Raw genomic sequence first — 26,056 nt, forward strand, 5'->3', positions numbered from 1 at the left:
GCTAAAGTTATCCTCTGATGCATCTTTCTTAATTTCTTTTTTGTTTTTTAATGTGAATGATTCATAATACAGAGCTGTACTTATAATAACGTTATAAAAATATTTTTTTAATATTCCCTTTATTAGTCCCACAAAGGGGAAATTCGAGATTCGAACCCAGGCCTCCTGGGGAGACTGGGTCCTGAACGCGGCGCCTTAGACCACTCGGCCATCCTATACAAATGTATACTATTTATAGTCGCGCAGAGTTGGGGGATTGCGAATTGTTAATCGCAGATCATCACTAAGAATCACTGATTTTGGCGTGGCGGGACGTTTCCCCAAATGACCCGTGGGTATCGTGTCTCTTGGTGAGGTGAGCCGACTTGAAGGTCAGTACGCGCGGATGTTCAGGTACGCCTCTTCGTGACCAGATGTCCTGGATGCGGGAGTTGTGGCTCAGGGTGGCCTCTCCCTTTAAACGATCCACAATGCCTTGCGGTGCCCCACTTCCAATGCGATGTGTGCGCCTGCAGGAGGAGAGAGGAGACAAGTGTGGGGAGAGGGGCTTTTTTTCTCCCCGCAGTTCACTGGCGAGAGAGCAAAACACGAGCACATTCCGAGTAGACCGACTGAAACTTTGGGACGGGGTGCTCAAACGTCCTTGTCGTTTATTTCTGTCGCCGAAACGACCAACAGCACTTTGTCGTGGGTCGTTGGGGGGCAATGGTGAAGAAGGACACAATTTGTGCTATTTTCACCTCCACGAATGTTTCATCTGCAAACTTCACTTCGCAAAAGGAGCAGTGAGCCGAGTCCTCTTTGCGCCATAAAGGTAAGAGCAGTACATGGCGGTAATCATAGTGGAATTATTGTCCACTGCTGTTGTGTTGAGAAATGCTTCTCCTGGTAGTTTCTCTTGCTTTCAGACACCAAATGATGACGCATTGTTATGGCTTTGAAGCAACTATTTCAACTTTACTACAAAAAAAGCACCAAACGATTACCGTTATATGCTTGCTGTGTTGGGATGCTTTTCTTCCATTTTCAACAATATCAAAGTGTGCCTTTGGCGTTGATTTATTTGTTTCCATACATGTTTTTTCGAGATGAGAATCGCTTCCTCTCACAGTAAAAAGATCAAACAGCTTTTGTTCATCAGTCCATTGCTGTACTTGCGTACAAAAAATATATTAACTTAGAATTCAACAGAGGTGTGAAAAGTATTGACGTTCATTACTCAAGTAGAAGTATACAGTAGATCTTGAGATTTTAAAATACTTCGGTAGAAGTTGAAGAATCAACTTCAACTTTTTACGTATAAAGTAAAAAAAATATAAAAGTAATGCTTTTAAAACTTCTTGATGTCCTTGATGTGTAAAAGTAATGCAAGTATGAAAAAAGGCACTGAAGCGGACGTCAATGGAATAATTTTCTTTTCAATATGTTTAATGTGCCATGTTTGTCTTAGCATGGTTTTCTGATTAATCTTACGTTTGTGGAATAAAAACTAATCAGATGACTCCACCCCAAAGTTTTTTACTTGACTTCAAGGACAAAAACTACCCCACCTCTCCTAAAAAAAAAACATTTTTATTTAGGCCTCAATGATTCTAATGTTATATTGACATGTCACATTGAAGGCTATCTCTTTCAGCTGCATATATGTCCATTAAATATGATCACATTTAGATAAGTGCGTCTAAACTTTGCTGTAGGATGTAAGATGACAAAACTGGTTGAGAATATTGTTATTTACAATTATTGCATATAGCAATCTATCAATTCAGTTTTGGATAATGTCGAATTTCAGTCATCACACAGCCCATCGAACAATCTTGTAACATTGAATCACAAATCACAGTCTGATGCTTGCCAGCAAAGCACGGCATGTCTTGCTAAGTACCAAGCCATATCAATTAGTACATGTACTATTAGATAGGTTGTGGGTTCGACCCTCGGCTATAGTGACCGTGTTGAAGTATCCTTGAGCAAGATAATGAACTCCCAGCAGCTCCTGGTGCTCTGTCATCAGTAGGTAGCAATATTGAGTGCCTTAATAGGTGGAAAAGTGTTATGCAAGTGAAAGACCATTTAGATTAAAAATGCCCTTTCATTATAATGAAATGTTTCCACTGTAATGCACAACATATCAAAATGAGTCTGTGACCCGTTTTGAGTGTGACATCTATGGAGTTTGGGGTTCTGATACACAGATGAAAGGCAACAAAGGCTTGTAAAACACTTTGTTGTGAATTCGACACCGTTGTGACTCATTATTTAAGTACCGTACGTCGCCATTCCGTGGTTGCTAAATGCGCACCCAAACAGGGAAAGAGGGTTAAGAAAGATATGTATCAATATATTCTTAAAATAAATAAATTAGGAAGAGACATATTGGCCACGCACAATCAGAGCTAAGCTGTTTCCATACAGAGTTAAGGAAAGCAGAGACGCTATCTGAGTAATATTTACATATTGAACATTTTTTAATATTATTCAAAGACAGACTGTTCAAAATCACAGTTATGGCCAAGGAAATAGCGTGGAAAAACAGGCATCCTGCTCATTTCAAAACCAAATTGTATTGCAAACACGATACTAGGATAGCAAAGATTATAAAAAAGAAAATATTAAAGGGGATGTTTAAAGACATGCTGACTAAACAAATCTGAAGTTTTAGTAGGCCTGCTATGAAACAGTTTTAGATGCATAAATGTTTAGCTTACGAGTGAGCTTCACCACCAGATGATATATCACCAGCTACAGTACTGAAACATTTCAAGCCTGCCTGTCCAGGGGCTTCGTGCTGCCTGCTGTGTCCCTGCTGCCTCTTCAAAGCTGGCCAGTGAGCGATGCATATGGCATGGAAACAAAAGCAGCATTATTGCCTGGCCAAATGTGCCATCCAGATGTTCAAGTCGCTGCCAGCGTTGACATCTTAAGTGGTGGAGGCTGCTTCAGGGCTTAATAGTTTTTAATACCAGCCAACTCGAGAGGCAGAAGGAGACTCAAATTTAAATATTGGAACAACACACAAACTCTCGTTTAAATAAACAAATAAAATACTTAGCAAATCATACTTATTGCACATTTGGCTGATGCATGCAGAGGTTACATTTAATCATCCGTCCTTCTTCCACACTGCTGATCCACTTTCGGGAGCTGAAGCCGAAACCAGGTGACTTCAGGCGAAAGGCCGACTACATCCTTGACAAGTCGACAGTAGGTTGTGGGGGCTCATATAGAGACACACGACCATTAGCGCTCATATTCACAAGTCACTGAGTGAGAACTTGAAGCCATGTCAGACAAATGTTACCACGACACCATAAAAAAAAAAAAAAAAAAAAAAAAAAAAAAGAAAAAAACCTGCTTTGCAATTTTGAGTACCGTCTGTCTTGTATAGATGGCAACACTGTTATAACAATCCCTTTTTAAACACAATATATGAGCCAAGCCAATACATGATGATGACGACACGTGACATCAACTTGGGTCTGATCCAGAAGCATCTTTTTAATACCATTTGTCTGCTTATGTATGGTGTCGAATTAGATATACAATATATATATGTAACACCACAATGTTGATGCTTAATGTAGACTTTGCAGGATAAGCCTTATCAGCTCAAGCACTGCACGAGCCCTGCGAGCCGTCATTGTTGTTTTGGTTGTGACGCACTTGTGCATGCCCAAACACAATAGGACCGTGCACTGACTAAGAAGTTTTGTATTAAACCAATGTACTGAACATTTTAGTATATTAATGTATTTCATTTTTCACAATAAATGAAAAAAAAAATATTCAAGGGGCCACTCAGAGCGTGGTTGCACATGCGTCCTGCGGCCCGTCACTTGCCCATGCCTACCATAGCTACTGACTGCCACATAAGCATCAAGATAACGAAGAACAGTTTCCCGTAGTGTCCTTATCTTTTGGTCATGCGCTGTTGCATTCTCACAGGGTAGGAATGTATACCCAGGATGTTATCAGCGCTGACTCTTTAAGATCAAGGCCCGTTTTTGGTTACAGTCTTTGCCGTGCGCTCCGTTGTTTACTCTTCACAGGGCATTCTAATTCTCCGGTGCCATTCTTGTAGATGAGAACCGTTCTTATCTTGTTCCCAAAACAAGAGCCTTGCCTTTTGAGCGCAGTGATTTGTCGGTCGTACACAAATGCAAGTCCATGTTGATTCCAATTCAATTCGATACATTACTGTTGCATATCAGCGAATACGAAAGAAAGTGTTCAACCGCGTTGGGAAAGCAGAACAGAAAATACTTCTGCATTTTCATTGACCAAAATTAAGTGCACCCTACTATTGTAATGAACTATTTGAAGAGAATTATGAGCATTTGACATGTTCAGTGAATGCGTCAATGCTATTCAGTGGGTGTCAACAGCTATTCGGAAGTGAGTGCAGTTCTATACAGACATTCTGTAATGACTCCACCAGACTGGCAAACTTCACTCCTTCAAGTTTCCATCCATCTGTGTTATAGATTAAAAATAGATTCAAACAGTTTCACTCGCAAGGATTTGCTCTTATTTTCGCAGCCTGTTTCGTCAGTGAAATAATAAAGTTCTGTTGGTTGCTTCCAATTAGTAAAATCCATACTGCTTGCATCGTTTCAAAACTAGTGACTCCAAAGCATAAGACTCCACGTGACCCTACCCGGTTCACATTCCTCACAGTTGTAGTTTTTGACGGCAGTGTGGTTATTGAACTACTTTTTTCCCTGCTCACTATTTCACCAAGGATCTGTTTCTGTTTATAAAGTGCAAATGGATTGAACGCTTTCGCATTAAAACAAGGCTACCAGCCTGGAAGAAACGGCCCATTGTTGAAAATTGTCAGCACTATGACGTACTCTGGTGTGTCAGAAGTGCTCCATGAACATTCCAATTAACCATAATACCCCACTCAATGTCAAACAGAACCAAGACTGTATTTAGTTTTTTTTTTTTTCCTTTTTTTTTTTTTTTAATTCAATGAGCTACAGAGAGAGCTCTTTTGTGAGATCAGTATTCTATATGGTTCACTGTGTTTGATGTAGTTGAGATAATTCCTCAGTGATCGAGCGTCAATCTTTTCAACTGTACTCTTGCAAGGTCGTTCTGTGATTGCTTCATTTTCAGTAAATCTTTGGAAAAACCAGTGCAAGTGTGAAGCTCTTTCAGCATTTCTCCTTGGTGTGAGTTTCAGCACCATGTAAACCACTAGGAAACACCCACACAAGCATATGGTGCGTTGTTTACAGCAGTGGCCAGTTGAAGCCATTTCTCTGGCCAACTCGACCTGGAGGTTAGACACGGGCACGCAGACCTCTCTGCTCTCAGGGAAATTCATCTTGAGTCAACAGCACATTCGCTCACGAGGGTTTACATGTTTGCTGCGGTTGATCATATCAAAGGATTTTAAGCCGTCTTCAATCTCATGAAATGCTTCTTTGGCTTAGATGATCTGCACAAATCAGCGAGTGGGCATCTCCCCAGATTGTGGCTCGGACGAGCCAGAGGAATAGAGCGTGCTGAGTTTAAGATGGCTCTTTGCCCTACAAAGCTCTCCTCCAATCGTCAGATTTTCTGCTGTTGTTATGAATATAAATGCGTTTCTACCTAAGGGAGTATCTAATGTTCATGCATGTAAGTGATTGTTAATCGGCTACGTTTTCAGGGTTACAAAAATGTGTGTAAAATGCCTTAAACCGGGTTGTGCTGTGTTGCTTAAACACGTCTCATTCACTGGGTCAACATAGCAGGAACAGTTTTTGTGGGTTTTTTTCTTCACTCCTTCCCCCTCATTTCTAATCCTTAAAGGCTGCTTTGCATCGAGGCCTTAATGGGAAAGAGGTTTATAAAGCTGTTACTGTGTTTTGGGTGCCTGCAGGAAAAATACTGCAATGTGACCTTTTTCCTGTTCCCTGCATCCCTCAGCTCTTTTATGCCTGTTTCATTTGAAGTCTAAATTCAGGACAAAAAGTGAATTCAGCCACCGTAAAATGATCAAAGCCTCGCCATTTTACACACATTTACCCACTCACTCTTGTGTAAGTTATGTGACTTCCTCACAGTTCTAACACATCATCCATCCATCCGTCCATCATCTGTACCGCTTCTCCTCACTAGGGTCGCAGGGGGTGCTGGAGCCTATCCCAGCTATCTTCGGGCAGTAGGCGGGGGACACCCTGAACTGGTTGCCAGCCAATTGCAGGGCACACAGGGACGAACAACCATCCGCGCTCACACTCATACCTAGGGGCAAGTTAGAGTGTCCAATCAACCTGCCATGCATGTTTTTGGAATGTGGGAGGAAACCGGAGGAAACCCACGCAGGCAGAGGGAGAACATGCAAACTCCACACAGGATGGCCGGAGCCGGGATTGAACCCACGCCCGATGCTGTCTCTCACTGTGAGGCCATCATGCTAACCAGTCGGCCACCGTGCCGGCTCTAACACATCAGGTCAGGTGTTTTAATGAAGCATTTGACCAATAAACATAATTATAGGGAAAGCAATTACATTTACTTGATCAACAATGAGGGAATGTTAACAATCAATTAACTAATTAACTAACAGCATGCCCGCAACCCTTGTGAGGAGACGCGGCTCCGATGGATGGATGGATGTATAATATACTTTTAAGTTGATAAGGCAATTCTCGTTGCTAACGTAAACTGTAACTGAAATCAAGTTCCGGATCCAATTGAATTTAACGTGTATACTTTTTCTATCCAAAATCCACACACTGATTTATTGTCTTGATATATATTTTTTTATGTGTTTTTATATATCCAATTTTGTATTATTTTCCAATTAATTATTTAATTCTTTAATTAATCTAATTTATATAGTTAATTTAATTATTGTTGTATTGCACTGGAGAGGGGAGCTCTCTAATCTTGTTGACAATAAAGGGTTTTCTGATTCTGATTCTGATTTCTGATCTTGCTGTTCAAAGTTCTTTTAAACCATAACAAGAATCAATGGAAGTCGGGCGCAGCTTATGTAAAAGAGCTTGCCTCCATCCTTGTGCAAATCTTGCGGATATGCTTTTGCTCCCTCAGAAGCAGTGATGTTTACCAGCATTGCCAGTTTCAGAGGATGTGTTTGGAGAAAACCATCCATTGGTGCTATTTATCCTCCACAGGGTAGTGAAGCTGTCAGTCCTGCATTTAAAAAAGTCATTCATTTCCGTTTAATTAAGTAACCTGCAGAGCCAGTCGTGAGTCTTAAATCCCGTTTATCTGACCGTGGCAGCTAGCTGCCGGGATGAAAACTACATGTAAATGTCATATTCTGCAGATTGCTTTGATATCCGTATAGAGATTTGAAATTTGACGTAAATGACTTTCTGACACGTACAATTTCTCAAACAACTGACTTAGTGTAAGTAATAGCATAATTGTAGTGACTATCCTTTGGTCATGCCGTACTTTCTTGCATCATAGCTTGTGCATGTTCTGATGAGCAGATGGGATTAATTAGTGTAGCTCAAAGAAGAATGGCATCAAAAACAAAAGCATTTGTCACTTCCTTCTATTGTTGATCCCCTCTGGCTCTACCTTCCTGTTTTGCTACAAAACATTTTCATGCTGCTTCATTCTCTGTTATGTCACAAATAACTTTCCTCCTCCATCCTCATGGCTTCCTAGTTTGTCTTACAAAAGCAGGATCTGGGCCTGGGAATGTCTGCTGGCACTATTTTTCCAGCTTTTCACTCGACATTACCTATTACGTGCAAAACAAGTGTTACAGCCAGATGGTCTTGGCATTGCTAATAAAGGATATGACTGCACTCAATATTTTCACAGTGAGCAACTGTTAAAAGCCAGATGATTAACGGTACCAAATAACAACGGTTTGAGTTAAATTTTAAAATAAGTGATCCTTGAGCACATCCTCACTAGCTGTTTCCTGTTTCCTCTTGTGTTTCCTCTCAAGAAGCAGCCAGAAGGGCTTCAGCTGCCCTTGCGCATCTGTTGTCTTCAAGAATGTTGGGGCCAACACATCTCAGGAAGCCTCGACACTTTTGACCCACAATGGAGCTCAAGGTCTGGGTGGATGGAGTTCAAAGGGTCGTGTGTGGGGTTACGGAATCGACCACCTGCCAGGAAGTGGTGATTGCGCTGGCTCAGGCGATAGGTAAGGTTGGATGTGCAATAAATCACAATCTTGCATTCTCATCATGCCTTTGTGATTTTTTTTCTTTTCCATGTACGCTAGCTTCATCCTATGGCTGAAGACGAAATATTGTCCATATAAGTGTAAATATGAGTGTGAATGGTTCATTGACTATGCTGTATGTGATCGACTGGCGACCTGTGGTGTACTCAGTCTCTCTCCCCTAAAGTCAGCTAAAATGGTTTCCAGGTTGCCCACTTTAATGAAAAATAGATGGTGATTGGTTTCTTGTGCCGTGGGTAGCAGCCAATCAGCAGTAAAATACCTGTTTGCTTTTTCACCTTGAGTCACAGGCACTACAGGAGGTAACAATAAACAGACTTTGCCGAAATTTTAATAATGTCAGTCTTATACAACTCACAACTAAAAGAAAACTATTTGCCAAAGTATACTTTAAAGAGATGTTTGTTTTCAGTGAATTATAAGAACTGCAGATGAGACTGGGAACTCCTTGCACTTATTTCTTTAGACTTTTAAAACTAAGTTGTCTATTTTGTAAGATCTAAAAAAAAATGACCTGTAAACGCTATAGTGTTTGTGTGTATATGTAGTGTGTGTGTCTGCCGGAGGTCCATCCAAGGGACTTTTCGGTTCATTGCCAGCTCCCGACTCATCCAGGCCTCAAAGCAGCCACTCTACTTGATCTTTCTTCCTCCAATGCAGCCCTTACCTCTTCCAAACTTTGCTTCCATGTTTCCTTTCCCTTGCACTCCCCGTGCCGAGGTGTTGGGAGCATGAGTCACCATACCCATCAGATCACTGTAGTTGTTGCTAATCTTCACCACCACTCCTGCAGAGACCACCACCTTTGGGTCTGCTGTGTCTCTGTACAACATTACAAATGATCTTGTGTGACCTTGAACTTCTCTTCAATGGACTTCAAGGGTAACTGGAGCCTTACCTTAGGTTCATCTGTTTCATGACTGTGAGGTCACCCTTATTTTTGTAGGCTTCCCTGATGAGCTGTGTCACCAATCCAGTGTGTTCTCGAAACCACTGCACAGCACAAATCCCTCCCTTCTGCACCCACTTGTCTGTGGAGTTGTTGAGGAAGAGGTCAACAGACCTTGTGACTATGTTGAAAAAGATTTTTCCTTCTTTCCTTCCTTTTATTTTTCTGAATTGATCTACCCTCCTAGAATTGGTGTTCCACAAGATGAGATATATGTGAGCTGTGGTGTGTTTTATTATTTGAAGCATTCATATTAAATGAATCACTCGCGCAGTGACGCTGTAATGTTCCTGAAAGAATTTTAAAAAATGTGAAAATTCTGATAACTTGTTCAGGAAGTAAATTTCAACTGGTTGGCAGCTGTGAATGCGATTTCAATTCGAGTGCAACGAACTTAAGTGCTGGTGCACCCAAAAAAAGGAGTTATGCACAAGTTCAAAAGTTACGTCTAGACACTTGACATTCATTCACCTTTAGCAGCAGTCATGCGACTAAAGCAAAGTAGAAGACATATTTTTTTTACAAACTAAGTGTTTTGCTTAAAAATGTTTTTTCCGCATGGCAGTTGAAAGGTTGGATGTAGCGCATTTATTGCACCCACCCACTCATCGAGACAATTTGTGAGTCTGTCTGATGTTATGATGATGTACTAGTTTTGATCTCGAAAAAAGTTGCTTGATTGAGCTTGGGTTGGCTTCAAACTAGACATCATAGTCTCCCTTATGGTTGCAAATTTATCTCAGTTTAGCCTCTCAACAAATGCTTGTTCTTGTTTATTTCAATTTACCACTTGAAGTGGATTTAAATAAATACAATATAAACATGTTGTTAATGTTTTTAGGCATTGTGATTATATTGTGTTGATAGGGATTTGCATCTGCATGCACCAACAATAACACAAACAAAAATTCCAACGTATGATAGTCTAGCCAATAAAATAAAACAGAAACACAAATGGGAAATAGGATTCCCAATGCAGATTTTCCAGAATATATACAGTGAAACCCCGGTTATCGCCGTTAATGGGGGCCGAGACCACCCGCGAAAACTGAAAATTCGCGAAGTAGCGGCGCCCCTACAAAAATGCTTAGAAAAACCTATACAGGTATACAGTATACCCCCCTGTATACAGTACACCATATAGAATACGGGTAGAGAGAGAGAGAGAGAGAGTGGAATTCATGTTATAACAAAAAAACCCAAATTATTATTAAAACTTATTATTTTTTATTCCCCAGCCATTATTTTTGTATTTATTCAATTACTTCTTTTTGTATTTATTTAATTACTTCGACTTTTACCTGCTGGTACGCCGTCCGGTGTGCCCTGTGAATGTTATGATCCTCCAGCAGAGCTGGAGGATTGAGCAGGACTTTCCAAACGCAGACACGGGAAAAAAGGTGGTGATACAAAGATATTTATTATAATCACAATATAGTCAGTATCCAATTACATACTAGGACTATGAGGGTCTATCGGCTATAATATATATAATACCAGTCTATCGGCGGAAAGAACGTAAAGCGCTGGTGGAACACTTGCACCAGGAAAAGGGAATAACTATACAACGAAAAACGCTTGCAAAAAGGCAAGGAATGACTAACGAATATTGCTTAAGATAAGAGGAGACCAATCATCGACAGAAAAAGAGAACAGAAAACGAGCCGAGCTGTAGCTGATAACGAAATGAAAGAAAAACGCGACAACAAGAAACACTTGAACAAGATAACGATCGAAGTACGGGAGCATGAGCAAGTAAGATAACAATCCGACGCCAGGTAGTCAGTGTAGGTGGATTATATAGTGAGTGTAATCAGTGAGTGAATGGGAATCCGGTGCGGGGCTGGTGGACACGTCTCGCAGCAGCTGATGGCATGGCGCGAGACGATCGCTGGAGGAACGCCCACACAGCTGAAAAAACAAAAACACACGCGGCATGACAGGCACGGATCATGACAGTGAAATGAAAGGTGGCATTCTTCATTTATTTATTTATTCATTTATTCATTCATAACTGACAGCCTCGTGCCCGAGCGGAAGAGGTGCTCCTCTTAGGCTTAATTGTCACGCACGCCGGACCTGCTCCCCCGAAGCGTGTCTCCGTTCGGTTGAACTCGGTTTCATTTCGGCCCGCTCGTGCCCCGGGCGGTAGGTGCTCCTCTTCGGCTTAACTGCCACGCACGCCGGCCGGCCTCCTCCGGAGCTCTCGTATGGTCCCGAACGGAGCAAACTGTCGCCCCGCTCGTGCCCGGGCGGTAGGTGCTCCTCTTCGGCTTAACTGCCACGCACACCGGCCGGAGCTCTGGTACGGTCCGAACCGCGCGAAACGTCGCCCCCGATCGTGCCCGGGGGAACGTGCTCTTCTTTGTCCACTCTCGTCTTCGCCCACGCTCTTCTTCGGCGCAAGCCGGCCGTCTAACCGCTCCAGCGCCCGTCGTGCCGCTCGGTGAAACTACAATGCCCCGCGGAGCGGAGCGAATGGAGAGCCCCGATCGTGCCCGGGCAAAGAAGTTTTTAATTTTTGAATATTTTTTTTAGACCCGCGAAGCACTGAACCCGCGAAAGGTGAACCGCGAAGTAGCGGGGTTTCACTGTATTGTAAAGTATATTGTAAAACACTCATCAACCAATTTATCTGTCGTTTAACAAACAAAAACACATTTATTAATCTACCTCTATATGATATTCCTGCTGGGATTCAGTGGGTCATCATGGCTTTATTGGCAATTCCTTACAGACAAGTGTGGCGGTGCTACCCTAACACACACGCGCACACACCCGCACACACACCCACACACTCACACACGGCTCTGTGAGTAATAGAAGTGCTTGAGCAGACTGTATTGACATCACTTCCCACAAATACAGGGTTGGAGGAGGGAAAGTATGACTCATCCCTTTCTCCCCTGCCAAGCTGACAAAGCAGAGCCCCCTCCTCTGCCTTTTCCTTTTCTTTTAACACAAATGCTTTGTGACGTGGTGTTGAGCACTGCTAATTTTCAAGCCTGTATTTTGTCCATGTGATGATAAAAATTTGAAAGCTCATCATGAAGCTCATTTTTCTTTTGTACAAAAGCTTTAAAAGCATTTCTCTATTGTGTTGGTGGCAGGTCGGACTGGGAGATACACTCTGGTAGAAAAATGGCGGGACACAGAGCGTCATCTAGCCCCTCATGAGAGCCCAGTTGCCTCTCTTAATACGTGGGGTCAATACGCAGGTGATGTCCAGCTGATTTTGCTTCGGACAGGCCCTTCCCTGACTGAACGACCCCCTTCCGAAGGGCCCCCTCTGAGGGGGCCTGAACGCGGTTTCCACCGACAGAGCCTCCCTCCACTCGCAAAGCTTCACCATCCCAATGAGCGCTCCCTCTGTCGCCGTGAGCCTCGGCGCAAGTCTCTCACCTTTACAGGAGCGCCCCGAGATCTGAGGGAAATATTGAGCGGTGGGCGGATAAGTGAAGCTGAAGCAAAGAGGAGACTTCATCTAGGAAGTGGTGGGACTTACCACAATGCTGGAGGAGCCACTGGGAGTGCATCGCAAGGCCTGTGGGCCAGTCGCATGGAGGACCTGGTTCGACTGGTGGGCATTCAGAGGGAAACTCTTAGTGTGCTGGAGAAGAAACTGGAGGCTTATGAAGTTGAGCTTAAAGCCTGGGCCGATGTGCGAGCAGGACGAGCTCCAGTCTTCATTGGGGACTCGGGTGGGGGTCTAATGGAGGAGATTTTGAGACTGGAGAAGCATCTGAGGAAGACTGAGGTGGAGATGGAGGAGGAGGAGTTTTGGACCACTGAGTTGCAGATTGAGTTGGAGAGTGAGAGGCAGCTGGAGGAGAGATTGGAAGAGCTGCGTGGTCGTCTACAGGGCTGCGAAAAGGAGATTGAGGAGAAACTGGCCATGGTGCAGGTGTGTTTTGTTGAACTAGAAGAGCAATTTCGGAACACAAATACTCAAATGAAGAGCTCAAAGCTACTTTTTGACTTGTTGCAAACATAACAATGTCTGTCTTCTGTTCCATCAGAGCGTGGAAACTGGTTTGGAGGAGATGCGTCTGCAGAGAGAGCGTCAGGAGACCCAGTGGCTCAATGAGGCAGAGGCTCGAGCTCAGGTGCTCCGGATCAAAGCAGAACTGAAAGCACAAGAAAGACAAGCTGTCCAGATGGAGAGCAGCTGCAGAGCTGTGGACAGGTCACTGGCACAAAGCAGTAAGAAGTTACAGGTGAGACAAATATATCATCATTGTCCCCTTGAGTCAAACGGCAAAGTCAATTATTCCTCCGTTTTCGAAATTTCATGGTCGTGAATTCATTTACACCGCGGCGTGAGCTTACACTTTCATGCGACACAAGAAAGCATGCAAAGCAACATACTGTATGTAGAGTTGCAATACTGCATAACACTGCTTACAGGTATGAAAAAATGACTATCACACTTTATACTCTTATTGCAAATCTCCTCATTGTGGGACTAATCAAGGATAACTTTATCTTTTTATTTAATCACTTCCAGTAGTACTGGGAGAAGTACAACCCGTCTTCGTTTTTGGACTTTTTTATACTGCCTGCCAGTGGCCAGGGCGGGCAGTACAGTGAATTAATTGCAGTATTAAGTCATGATGCACAAACGTAATTTACGCTTTACATTGTCTGTAATTATGTTATTATTGTTTTTTTTTTACTAGTCTCATTATTAGAGTGCTGTTTTTCATTATTCAAAAACACAAAGTGAATTTTTTTAGGGTATTTGGAACGGATTAATGGCATTTCCAATCATTTCAATGGAGAAACATGATTCGTGATACAAGTGAGTGTTTGAGTTAGGAGGAAGGGATGAAAGTTTTATTTATGTACCGTACTTCTTAATCAAGGTAACTCAGCATAGTCACTGGTCGAATTAAATATTTCCAGGCACCACTGTACACACGAATTATGACTTTGATACTACACAAACTCAGGTTACTTTGACGCCATAAGTTTGAAATTAAACTGCGGACCTCCTATATAAAGCTACTGCTCCAGGATGAAGACATAATGATATGGACCAAAAGTTAATTAATCCCTGCATTAACCGAACAGGGTTTGGAATGAACACTTTAAATCTTCATCTTCCCCAGACTTTTTGACAATTAAATGCTTTCAAAGCTTTTTTCTCGTCCAGTATGACTGGGCCTCAGAAGAATTAGGTGTGGAAGAACTTGATAACCCCAACCTCAACATGATCCAACACACTTGCCCATTCAGAGCTTCAATATCAGTATGGAGAAAATTAATTGAGAACATTAGCATAGTGGCTCCCGGGATTTCATTGTTGTACTGGTGAATCATTATCATTATGCAACTTTGCTGTATCTCTGCTCACATTATGAGGGTGAGGTTACAATCACTGGATGCTTTAAAATCAGGGACAGAAAATTGAAATTCACTCTCCCAGCCTCGAAGCAACTCTGTGATTTTTCTGCCACACACAAGAAAAAAAATACAGAATGACGATATGCAGCCCATGTTTCATGTTTTCGTTTAATAAAATATATATGTTTTACCCGTTCCTGTATCCTCATGATACTATACTGTTTCATTAAAGGACATGCAGCATGAGCTGGATCAGCTAACCAAGGAGCTCAGGCAGGTTAACCTGCAGCAGTTCATCAAGCAAACTGGCACCAAGGTCACAGTGCTGCCGGCTGAACCTGCGGAGGACGAAAGTATAAGCACCAGTCGTGTAATAAGTAAGCTCTTCTCATTTAATTGCTAGATATACATTGGTGGATATACTCATCTGTGCTCTGTAAAGGATTAAAAAAATGATCAGCACGTGCATTGAATAATGAGAGCTTTAAGCATTGCTGTCTATATTAGCTGCCACTGTCAAGTTAAATGTCAAACAGAGAGCAGACCTTGTGGAAATGGCAAGTCAGTAATTCAAGGCTCACTTATATTTGACCCATGTGAATGGTTCTGACCTCAGACATGCATTATAGTGTAATCATACGTGAGAGTACAAGGTGCCTTAGCAGGAATAGTGCGCCATGGGTAGTCTCCATGCCGACAGCCAGAGAAGCTGACTTCAAGTCCTTCATTTACCCTCCGTTCCCCTCGTGAGCCTCTTTCACACACGTGCTCTATCGCACACTCAGCACTTTCTGGGGACGGCTCATCGGACCACAGCACTCAGCACTGCCTTCCTCCAAAAGAGCTGACAAACAGACAAGAAGCACTGAATTACATGGATTCAATCACAGTCAAAGAAAAGTTTTATTTCTATTAGCCAGTAAATTGTCTTTCCGGAAGATGACTGCTTAATGATAATTGAAAACATCCATTCATTATCAACAAATTATCCTGACTAGGGTCAAAGAGATGCTGGAGGCTATCCGGCCTGATTTCTGGGCGCACACTGCATTCATCCCCAGTCAATCACATGACTGACACACAAGCAATTTTACTCTCTCACCAGCTACCCTGTTTTTTTCCATCTCAGTCAGATTCAGAGACATAACAGAGGTTAAGTACTGCCAGGCTTGAGCAGAGTGTGAAGTTGAACAGCCGAGACTCACGGCCCACGCCTCTTTGTGTTGGAAGCAATTGTCGCTGTGTGTTGACTGAGTGCACACTTGCTATGGCAAATTCTGTCTGAAAGACACGGTTGACTAAATCCTGTTAGGCTTCTGATGCACCAATTTACAAGTGACCGTGGAACCAGATGTATTGCACCTCCATGCAATATCGAAGCTTCGGTGGCCTATGGCTAGGTGCACAGAGAGTTTTATTTTTTTAACATTAAATTTTGACATCCTTGGTTGGCAAGGGGAAAAATCTGGACGAAAGGAGACCATTTGTCTTTCTGTCCGGTTTGTAACAGACATGCTTACCACTCACACCACCGTTTTATAATAGACAGTAAGCAACAACTTTAAGATTGAAGAGTATCCAAATCAATACTCAAGCTTAACACCAATAAATCTTTTCACTTAAAGTCTACCCGTGTTGATCAGAAAGAAAAATCTATTTGGTTTATCAAGGCAAATTGCATCTAAACATGTTTTGCTTTGCACCGGGTTGATTGAAATAAAAAAGATTCTATTACTGGGAGTACGTTTCTGTTCAAGAAGCCATTTCAGCAAATGTGCACAGACATACTTGCTCCTTTTTGGTTCCTGGGAGAGGAACCGTGACGTTGTGCCATTGAAAGGCGGGTCTGGATCGCGATTGGCTGCTGGCAGTTTACAGCGGGGGATCCTGGTGGTTGAAATAACTAACTTCTTAAATGAAAGGTTGATGCATGTATGCATGATATGTTTTAAAAAAAAAAGTGAACTTGAGTCTTGGTAAAGCACTTTGGACAACATTTGGATTTACCATTATGATAAGATTGAAAGGATTGGATATTTTGGACTGTCTAGTAATTTATTTGAATGGATGCACCATTCTGTGGTTAAATGGTTAATGAACAACTATTGTGAATTTAACGTTTGAGTCCAGCCCCTAAGCACGATATGACAACAACAACAATGTGGCGTCTCACTCGTTAGAAGGCCCAGTGGACGACGTGACGTCACATCCATTCCCAGTATGGCGCCTTGCATTAATATTAACTTGGAGGATTGCAGGCGTGTTGTTTTGGCAAATGCAAGACTAGACGCAAAGATAGTAACACAAGATGTTTATCAAATGTTACTATATTGCTCCCTTTCACTTTCAGTACATTGAATTGGACCGTCTGAGGTGCCCTTTGACCCCGTGATAATGGTTTTCAATTATACACGTGAACTTTCTTAGTCCTTTCCTTTAAACTTATTCTAAGGCTGCATGTGTGTCAAATGTGAACAGATCAAAAAATGCGCTTTGTGTCTCAGCACTGCCCCTTGGTGGTGCAATTTAGTAATGTATTTTTTATTTTATTTAAATTTTTCCTATTGGTGCTTGTGGTTCACAGTTTTGACTTGGCTTGAGGGCACATGGTGGAAATCGGAATAATACTTTATATCTGGCTTGCAGATTAGAATTCCCCCTGTCATCTTTCGCTTGAGCATCATGAGTGGCATTTGCATGTTCTCCTCCTGCCCACCTTCCCAAGAACGTGTTATATTAATGAAGGACTTGAAATTGTTTAGCGGTGTGGATATGCATATGAATAGTTGTTTGTCATAAGTGCACTGTGTTTGGCTGGCGACCAGTTCTGGCTTTACCACTCCTCTCCGCCAAAATCAGTTGGATATGCTCCAGCTCACCCGTGATCCTAATAAGGACAATCACTACAGAAATTGCATAGGTGGATTTGGATCATAGTAAAATTAAAATGGACATGTATTATGTGCAAAATTCATTTTTATTTCCTGTTTGTGTTTGTAGATTCGGTTCCACTAACTGGCTCCCTGAAGCGTCCCGTGTCACTGCAACCGTTGTCCAGTCATCTACGGGTCTTAAAAAGTCCTCTCAGCTCCGGCCTGAACCCTGAGGGCATCTATGTTTGAGGCTCCACAACACACGTTTGGTGCTTGGGACTATAGCACAATGACTAATTTCTTGGCTCATCTTTGGACAGCATACCTCAAATAACACAAATCGTACAGTGTTGTCTAATAAGGCAACTATTAGCTAAACTTTGACATGAAGGATTTTTGGCACAACGAATGTTCTTGTGGTAAACATGCACTTAGAATCATTTCTAAACACAGATCAGGCTGCCATGGACGTGTTTTAAAACACAACCATGAAATGCCATTTTATTGACTCTCGTAGCTGCTGAATGCTTTATACTGGTTTCTTGCTGGTACTATAATTCCAAACAATGGCCTTTTTTTAGAAAGAATGTGAATCAATGAATTACATCATTTTAGTAGTTATGCAATTGACCCATTTCCTCCGCCTGATGCCTGAATGACTTCAATTATGAAGGATACAAGAAACCTATTATAATTTAGTTTCCTGTAACTTTGAATTGTAAAAACTATGCATTAATAGGTTCCTTTCTACATTTTATTTCCTCCTTTGAAATATAAAATGTTTTTCTTCCGCTAGTCAATTGATGAATGATGAATAAAGTGCCCGAATTTCTGTAGTAATATTGGCTTCATAAAATCAAGTTAATTCTCAAGATGTTTTGTTTGCTTTTTGTTGTAAGTTTTCTGCTTTGTGGCCAAAGAGAAGCAGCTCTGAGCGCATGATTGTGATGTTTTTATAGCCATGTATGTGCAGAGCACCAACAGTACAGTGATTCACTTGTGGCATGCTACAGCTCTTTAATGTACAATATGTGTTAATGTTGGATTGTATCTCAGCTGCTAACAACAGCAAAGTGCCTTAATGTATTTGATGGGCAGTGAGTGATGATGAACATATTGTGGTGATATTGAGATAAGTCTGCAGTTTGGGTAGTTCTAGTAGTGCCACATTGCTGCACTGATAGCATGGCAATGAGTTTAAATTGTTCTTGCCAATAGTTCATAGAGAATGATTGCGTGGCTGTGGCTGCAAGTTTTTTTTCCCACGTTGTTAATCTGTTATCGCCATTTATTTGCTGTAAAAATGTGAGTATTCCGATTCAACCCACTCAAAACATTCTTGACACTTTATTTAGACAGTTACTGTAATTCTGTTGATGTTTGCAGTCTTAGCATCAGTCACTTTGTACAAATCCTATACAAAATATTATAGCCAATGTATATCTTACATTTATTTACAAAACACTTATTTTTTAATTCCATCTTTTTTATATGAAAAATAAGGGTGGATTTGTGGATGAGATATAGCTGTGATTATTGTTTACAATGCTCTTGAGATTTGCAAGATGTCAAGTGTTACTACATGTTTTTTATTCCACCTTGACAGATATACGGTTGTAACTGTTGATGAGATGATAATGGCATGATTCAATAAAACCGTCTGACAGAAGAACAAAACGTGACGGAGTACTTGTGCCTATACATTGGAAATGTGTTTCATGCTTTTTCCAGCAGATGGGGGTATTGACTCAAAAATGAAATTTACAATTCTATCGCCTCAGACGACAATGAAGATTAATGTGCATAAAATACTATTCATCCCATATAGACTTTAATGTGAATGTAAAACGCAAGTTTAAATGACTTTTACTTTAAAAGCCCCAATTTAGCAATAACTGGATTTGTTTGTTGTCAACCCCACTAGATTGCATGAAATCGACCACTGGGGGCTCTACAATAATCGAGTTCTTCTTGGAGTTCCAAAACCAAAGGGTGTATCCCCGCGGGGCTGGGATCCTTGTTTTTCCATCTCTCCACCATCGTTCTATCACATGACATTGAGTTCAAAGCCTGCATGGGCTTACTGTACATTCCTCAGGCATGACTTGTCATCTTAAATGGAGCTGCTTGACTGCAATACATTTTTCACCTACTCAACGTGTTTGTCGAGCTCCGAAGACAACATGTAGACTTTGCCCACTTTTAGTAGCAAACTTTTTAAGTCTTCTTCTGGATTTACTTGTTCAATCACCTTCATGAACTCCACATCTTTCTGCGTTCACTGAGGAAAAGAGTGCCGTGTTGAATGTTCATATTTATTTTCCAATTCATTAGCAATAATTTATAACAGCATAATGTGTAAAGCAACAAAATGTGCAACAACTGCTCAGGGAATTTTTTTTTTCCTTCTTTAAAAAAAATCCATAGACTTCTACAACATTGACAGACGTATTTTATATTACATTCACCAAAAAATATTTACAGACATACATGCCACTTTCTATAACAGTTGATGACCAATTTGAGGCTGTACCAGCTGAAGAAAACTACAAAAGCAACATCATGTTTGCAAAATACAAAGTAAATCATGGGTAGTTAATCATATGTAAAACTTTTTTTTAAAACTCAACGTCACTCAAGTTGCAGGAATTATTCTCAAATGACAGTCAGGTGACCAGAGCTTCTTTTTTTTTTTTCATTAAAAAAGAAAAACAACATTTTACATAATATAGTATAACAGATGTGTATAGAAGTGAGAGTTCTGAAAGTTGATTTGGATCCAAACGATCAAAATGGATAATCACTAAAGTGGGCAAATGCCAGAATTCTCACTCCATTGCATGAAGCCATTGTGAATGTGACAGATGATCCTGGTTTGACTTGAAATCACGCGTTTGATTCAAGGCAACAATACATCAACAACACAAAAGGTCAATTACAGATATTGGCTTGTCAAGGATAGCATGAATTTTCTGGGGGTCAGGGGGTGGGAGTAAAAGCAGAAAAAGTGCACTTTACATCTCAGAGATGAACGTTCTTCCTACATACAAACGTTAACAGCTTGGAAAATACAGCTACATTCAATATCAAAGATCTATAAGGTGCTATCCTACATTGCTTCCAGGAGGTAAAGGGCCTCCCTGCATCTCAGTACAGAAATGCCTCCATTGGGAGAGCTGGCGAAATGCAGCCAATTGTGGAGGAAAGGCTTCTCCATTATCTTAGTTAAGGACTTGAATGACCCTATGCATGACTGACTTTGGGCCAAATATAACTGTTATTCAGTTTGGTTTTATTTGGGGATGTAGTGTTTATGTGTGTGTGTTTATCTGATAATTCTTGTGTTTCAAGAGGAAGCGTTATGTCTCTCCGAGTACCCCACGCAAAAAGCTGGGGGTGAGGTATTGTGGCCATCTAAGCCATCGAGTGCACATTTACATCGCGATTAACCCGACTAGCATTCGGGTTTGAAGATTTACAGTCCGAGCAAATGCAACGAGATGTTCCAAACCTCGTAAATCATCCTTGGAGACGTCTTACATCCAAAGCGACTAGATGATTGGGATATTGCGCACAGTACTCAAAATTTGGCATCAATGCTGCCATTTGAGAATATTTTATCAAAGCGAATACAAAACAAACTGCAGTGCGACACAGCAGTTTTTCTGCTTTTATGCCAATCATCGTCGATGAGCATTCAGATTAATTAATCTAGCATAAGTGCAAAAGGCACACACTGTCGTAAGTGTTCCGTCAAAGTAGCACGCTATAATACACGAAAATCTCCTCCATGGACCCACATCGTTGACATTAGGCCACATCCTCAGAAATTGCCATTACCTCACCAATTGTGTGAATGCTGAGAGATGCAACGACACTGGAGTACTGTTACCTTCTGAATGAATCACAGCGTAACATATCGTGCAAGCACGCCCCACTAGGGGATGACATCAGAGCAAAATGATTGAACACTTTGACCCTCGCGCACATGACTAACTCACTACAACTGGAGAACTGTGACCCCTGGTGCTTTTATTGAGAAACATTTTGAAGGGTCATCAGTACTCCAGTATTTTTTGGGAACCGCAAATAACATGGGGCCGATTGTCCACGAGGAAACGGATGCCGTTGGCTGATGGAGCTACATTAGGAGAATAAAAGAAGAGGAAACGGGCAAGAAATGAAGAAGTCAGTGTGGATATTTGCGAGGCTCTCGGCAATGATCGCCACATTCTTTGATTGCACTCAAGTATTTCGGCAACAGGATTTGCAGTTTTTAAACAATAGTAGTGTTATTGTAAGACGCAAAATGCATAAATTATTGATACTGTATTTGTACATTTTGATTCATACCCCGAAATATTAATTTTGTTGAGAAAGCTTGTAAGGAATCACCTATTCACATATTTTGTGCTCCCTATGCAAAACCACAAGATGCCGCCAATGCTTTGGCTAAAAGGAAAGCAGTATGTGCTTTCACAGAAGTACTGGTGAAATGATGCATCTTGGAATTTGTGTTTAATCTGGGAAAATTTTCAAATGACAGAATGTAAATGCTCACTTTTTCCAAATCAAATCACCTGTTGAGCAATTTCTGTTGTAGGGAAATGTAAGATGACTTTAAGATGATTTTTCAAGTGTTTCTGGGACCAACTTTGCATTTTGCTCTATTAATAGAGGCTTGATCCTGTCGAGATTTACTGTTCTTGCAACTTGGGAGAAAGCTGGAGCACCGCAAGAGAATGCAGTCTGTAGTAATAACATATATTATAATCGTATTATTTATTAAGTTAGGGGTGCTTGACTCTCAGCATTCACACAATAAATGTATCTAATAAGAGTGCATGGCCTCCAGGGTGATGGTGACCCCACCCAGACAAGTTAGCTGCTTTGACAGACGGGCGACTGGTCACGTGGCCCGTGAATCCCGCTCTCCTCGTCATCGTCACCTTCGTCACTCGAAGGAGTTTCCTCCCGTTCCTCGGGTGAGCTCGTCTCGCCATCGCGAGGGTCACTGTCGTCTGCAATTTGGGGGTCCTTGCTCGGAGACGAAGCACCCATGTGCGCAGACAAGCCCGGGAAGGCTGCAGCAGCGGCCGCGGCCGCAGCTGCAGACGCTTGTGCGGGGTACAGCCACGGGAAGGGGGAGGCCAGGGCCGCCGCTGCTGCCGCCGCCGCCGCCGGGTACATGCCCTTTTCCATGTTGCTTTTATCGAAAAGAGGCATGTACGAGGCAGCGGCTGATGGGTTGATGAAGTAAAAAGGCATGCAAATTGGCGTCTGCTGTCCCACTCCGGTTAATCCCATCAGAGAGTTCATGAACGACACATCGGCAGCCCCAGAACCATTCCCGGACCAGTTCATCTTTGGTTTCTTGGCCGGGCGATTGTCTCCAAACTCCTGCTTGATTTTCACACCTTTGGCCGCCTGCAAGGTGTTGCTGTGCTCGCACTCTTTGTCCTTGCCTCCCTCTCCCCCGTAGCCACTGTCCGTGTCCGTGTCATTCTCGGTCAGATCCCCGCCTTGGGTCCTCTGGATGACCGGGACGCAGTTGGCTTGGTTGTCGGCTTTGTGCCCGTCTGGTGAGACGCCGGCGGGCAGCTGCTGCTGCTGCTGCTGGGGGGGGAATAGCGAGCCGGACTGGACCCGGGCCAGGGCCTTGTGGAGGTGCTGGACGAGCTGTGCGCCGCTCTGCTCGTGCGCCGTCCAGTTCTCAAACTGGCTCAGGTACTGTAGGACTTCTTTCGCGCATGTTTGGAAACCGGAATGGAACGCTTCCGCATCAGTGTGAATGGACGACTTCATTGACCGGTCCCCTGTTGAACGAAAAAGAACCATGTTAAACCCTCACACTCTTCACTTTCTCTGCACAATTCCAACCAAGAGTGTCATTGTAGTGATTCCCGATATCAAATTTTCCACTACAATTGTACACTTATTACACTTAATTTTACTGTTTTTAAAAGCTTTCTGTTGAAATGTTGTCAAAATACATTCGAGTAATTTTTGTAAGGTACTTTTGTTTGCTTTGCTTTGCTGTCATAAAGTGTTGTATTTGTAAATGCTTGTAGGTGTTGTGTCTTTGAGTTATTTTGTATGCTATATCAATAAAATTGCCATCCTTTGCTTACAACTGTTTTGAAATTGTATTAATAGCTGTCTGACATTAACACACGATTAATCCTTAATAAATGTTTATTACAAAAGGGAAAGTGTTTTTTTTTGTGCACCACTTGTTTTTGGATAAAAACATCTTTGAGGTGAGTTTGAAAAGTGCCGAACTGGTGTCACAATACATATTTTTTCAAAATCAAACTTGGAGTTTTCCGATTCAATTGAGCCAATCAACCAGCATCCACAAAGTGATCCTGCGGGGTTTGTGTGGTTCGGTGCACGAGAAGAAGCAAGAGTTGACGTGACAACGTGCCTGCTCACAATGCCCTAAGCATTCAACCAAGCTCGTGGAGGTCATCAAGGTGACCACTTTTGAAGATATGGACAACATCATGATGGCCCGATTGACATAGCTGCAGAGGATACTGGAATAATCCTTCCAGGAGTGCATGAAGGCATGGCAAATAAAGCTGAAAGTATTAGACTCCAAGAGGATGACTTCAAAGGGAAAAATTGGATTATTATCATTTATTTTTATGTTTTGGATTTGTAATATATGTTTGATGACTTTTTTGACACACGCCAGATCACACAATGTGATTTTCCTGGTCAGGGATAAAAAAATATAACAGCGATGTGTGATGTCTGTTCCTTATGTTTTGTAGTTCTTTGTATCATTACTCTTTTTCACAGTTTAGAGATTTTCCCGTGAGCCTTCAAAGAGGCAATCAGGTGCATGTTTCTATACACTAGTGGCAAAAGTCCTTTGAATATATTTAAATAGAACATGTACATCAGTTGCACATGATTAAAATGTGTTGAAATAACATCATCCATCTATCATCTTGATCTCTTATTCTCATGAGGGTCGCAGGCATGCTGGAGACTATTTTTCCATTATTTTTATGATTTGATCACATTACAATCACATGCAACCGAAGTACATGATCAAATGAAGTACTTTTATTTCATTGCAAAACCCTGTGGAAATGTGTTGGGAACACAACCATTTCACAGGATTGTTTCAAGCTCCCTTTTGAGCACATCCCACTGTCCCATTAAAATTATGACAAGTACGGTTTCACTGTTCACACCTTTGCCACCGTTTATCTGCACGCACCGCCAATCTGTTTTTGTATATAAGGGTCACTTAGCCCTGGAACAACATTACTGTACATAAATGATGTAATACCTCTACAGAAGAATGACATTTTTTTCCCTAGTTGGGGTTTCTGAAAAGTCATCAAATGTCAGGGTGAAAGGCTGATATTTCGGTTATTTTAATTTTTTTCGAAACCAATTTGACCCAAACAATGGGAATTACGTAACGATCAGTATGTATACCAACTTCAAGTGCAACTTATAACAAAAGATTTAGGGGGAGGGGGGGGGGGGGGGGGAGAAAGACACGTGATCGACAAGTGTCAGCGCACGTGCGTTTCTGCTGCACTCGGAAGCGCTCGTGCGTGCAAGTATTATTTGGTCTTTTCCTCAGTGCGCTATCACCACACCTATGTACAATATGTATACAGTTTGATGGAGCGTGTCGATCTTACCGTTCTGTAAAGCAACGATCTTCTGGTGCTGCTGCTCCGTCACTGCAGTCAATGCATTTAAATGTTTCAGAGTTAATTCCAGAACAACTGCCTTCTCCAAATGGCCCAGCGTCTGCGTGGACACAAAACACAAGTCTAGTGACTCTTTGGTTTCATACTTTTTATTTTCTCCGCGCAACCAACAACTTTTTGGGTAAGTTTTATTTTTGGTTGTTGTTAAATGTGATCTTACCGACAGCTTTAAATGCTCCGGCAGCAGATCCTTCAGCTGACCGATACATTCATTGATTCTGTCTCTCCTCTTCTTCTCTATCAAACGATGTGGCAACTTATAAGCGTCCTATGGACAAAAGCAAATGTGATATGCGTTCCAAAGTTACGTAATGGTTATTACAACAAAAGGAAGCCATGCAATAAAACGTTTGGAAATGTATCTAAATCCACACCTTGCCGCCATCCTCCCGCTTTATTCCCCTTTTGGGTTTGCACATGTACAGAGAGGGGTAGTCCACCCTAAAGTACAAGTGGGAAGAGTTGTCCGCAAAAACATTGTTTTTAGTTTTTTTTTTTTTCTTAAGACTTCGCAAAAGACTTTAAAACACGCTCACCCCAAAAAGTCTGTGCGTTCCATGAAGTGTCTTTCCTGTAAATGTGCTATTCTTTCATCCATCAGACGTCTCCTGCAGCTTTCCTTGGCACAAATGTTTGTTATTCCACGAGGCGCGCGGCTGATGGTGCACACCGTGTGCGTGTCCTCTGCTTGGAGCTGTGCCGCCTCACACTGATACCTCCACTTCCCCCTCCGCGGCTGATGTGTCTCTCCGCCCCAGCTAACCCCCCCCCCCCCCCCCCCCACACACACACACTACCCCACCCCACCCAAACGCAAAGCCGTGGCCAGCAAGAGCGCACGCGCGACTCAGCGAGGGAACGGCTTCTCACTCACGTGTCCTCTCACGGCACAAAGTCCGCTAAGACCTGCCCCGTGTGTGTGCGCGCGTTCTGTGTCACTGCAGCTACAGCCGGTGAGCCAACAGCTGGAGGCTGA

General features: G+C 42.2%; 2 protein-coding genes across 3 annotated transcripts; one reads left to right on the top strand and one right to left on the bottom strand.

Annotated features, from left to right (window-relative positions):
* The first annotated feature begins 497 nt into the window (after nt 1-497).
* rassf8a (Ras association domain family member 8a) lies at nt 498-18,135 on the top strand. Of its 2 annotated transcripts, none has more exons than XM_088299507.1 (6): nt 498-814; nt 7,928-8,128; nt 12,230-13,023; nt 13,139-13,336; nt 14,698-14,842; nt 17,466-18,135. In XM_088299507.1, exons 2-6 carry the CDS (start codon nt 8,026-8,028, stop codon nt 17,585-17,587), a joined length of 1,362 nt encoding a protein of 453 aa, XP_088155633.1. In that variant the 5' UTR covers nt 498-814; nt 7,928-8,025; the 3' UTR covers nt 17,588-18,135. The 2 variants fall into 2 exon arrangements, with proteins under 2 accessions (XP_088155633.1, XP_088155634.1); XM_088299508.1 differs by having other exon boundaries at nt 7,931-8,128.
* A 1,504-nt stretch (nt 18,136-19,639) lies between these two features.
* Nucleotides 19,640-25,820, bottom strand: bhlhe41 (basic helix-loop-helix family, member e41). The gene is made up of 5 exons (XM_088299287.1): nt 25,617-25,820; nt 25,455-25,521; nt 25,241-25,348; nt 25,009-25,120; nt 19,640-23,154 (listed from the first exon to the last, which is right to left on the bottom strand). Exons 1-5 carry the CDS (start codon nt 25,676-25,678, stop codon nt 22,220-22,222), a joined length of 1,284 nt encoding a protein of 427 aa, XP_088155413.1. The 5' UTR covers nt 25,679-25,820; the 3' UTR covers nt 19,640-22,219.
* Nucleotides 25,821-26,056: the final 236 nt, after the last annotated feature.

This window comes from Idiotropiscis lumnitzeri, chromosome 6, assembly GCF_059441095.1.
Source record: "Idiotropiscis lumnitzeri isolate Australia: NSW breed Sydney's pygmy pipehorse chromosome 6, RoL_Ilum_1.0, whole genome shotgun sequence".
NCBI lineage: Eukaryota > Metazoa > Chordata > Actinopteri > Syngnathiformes > Syngnathidae > Idiotropiscis > Idiotropiscis lumnitzeri.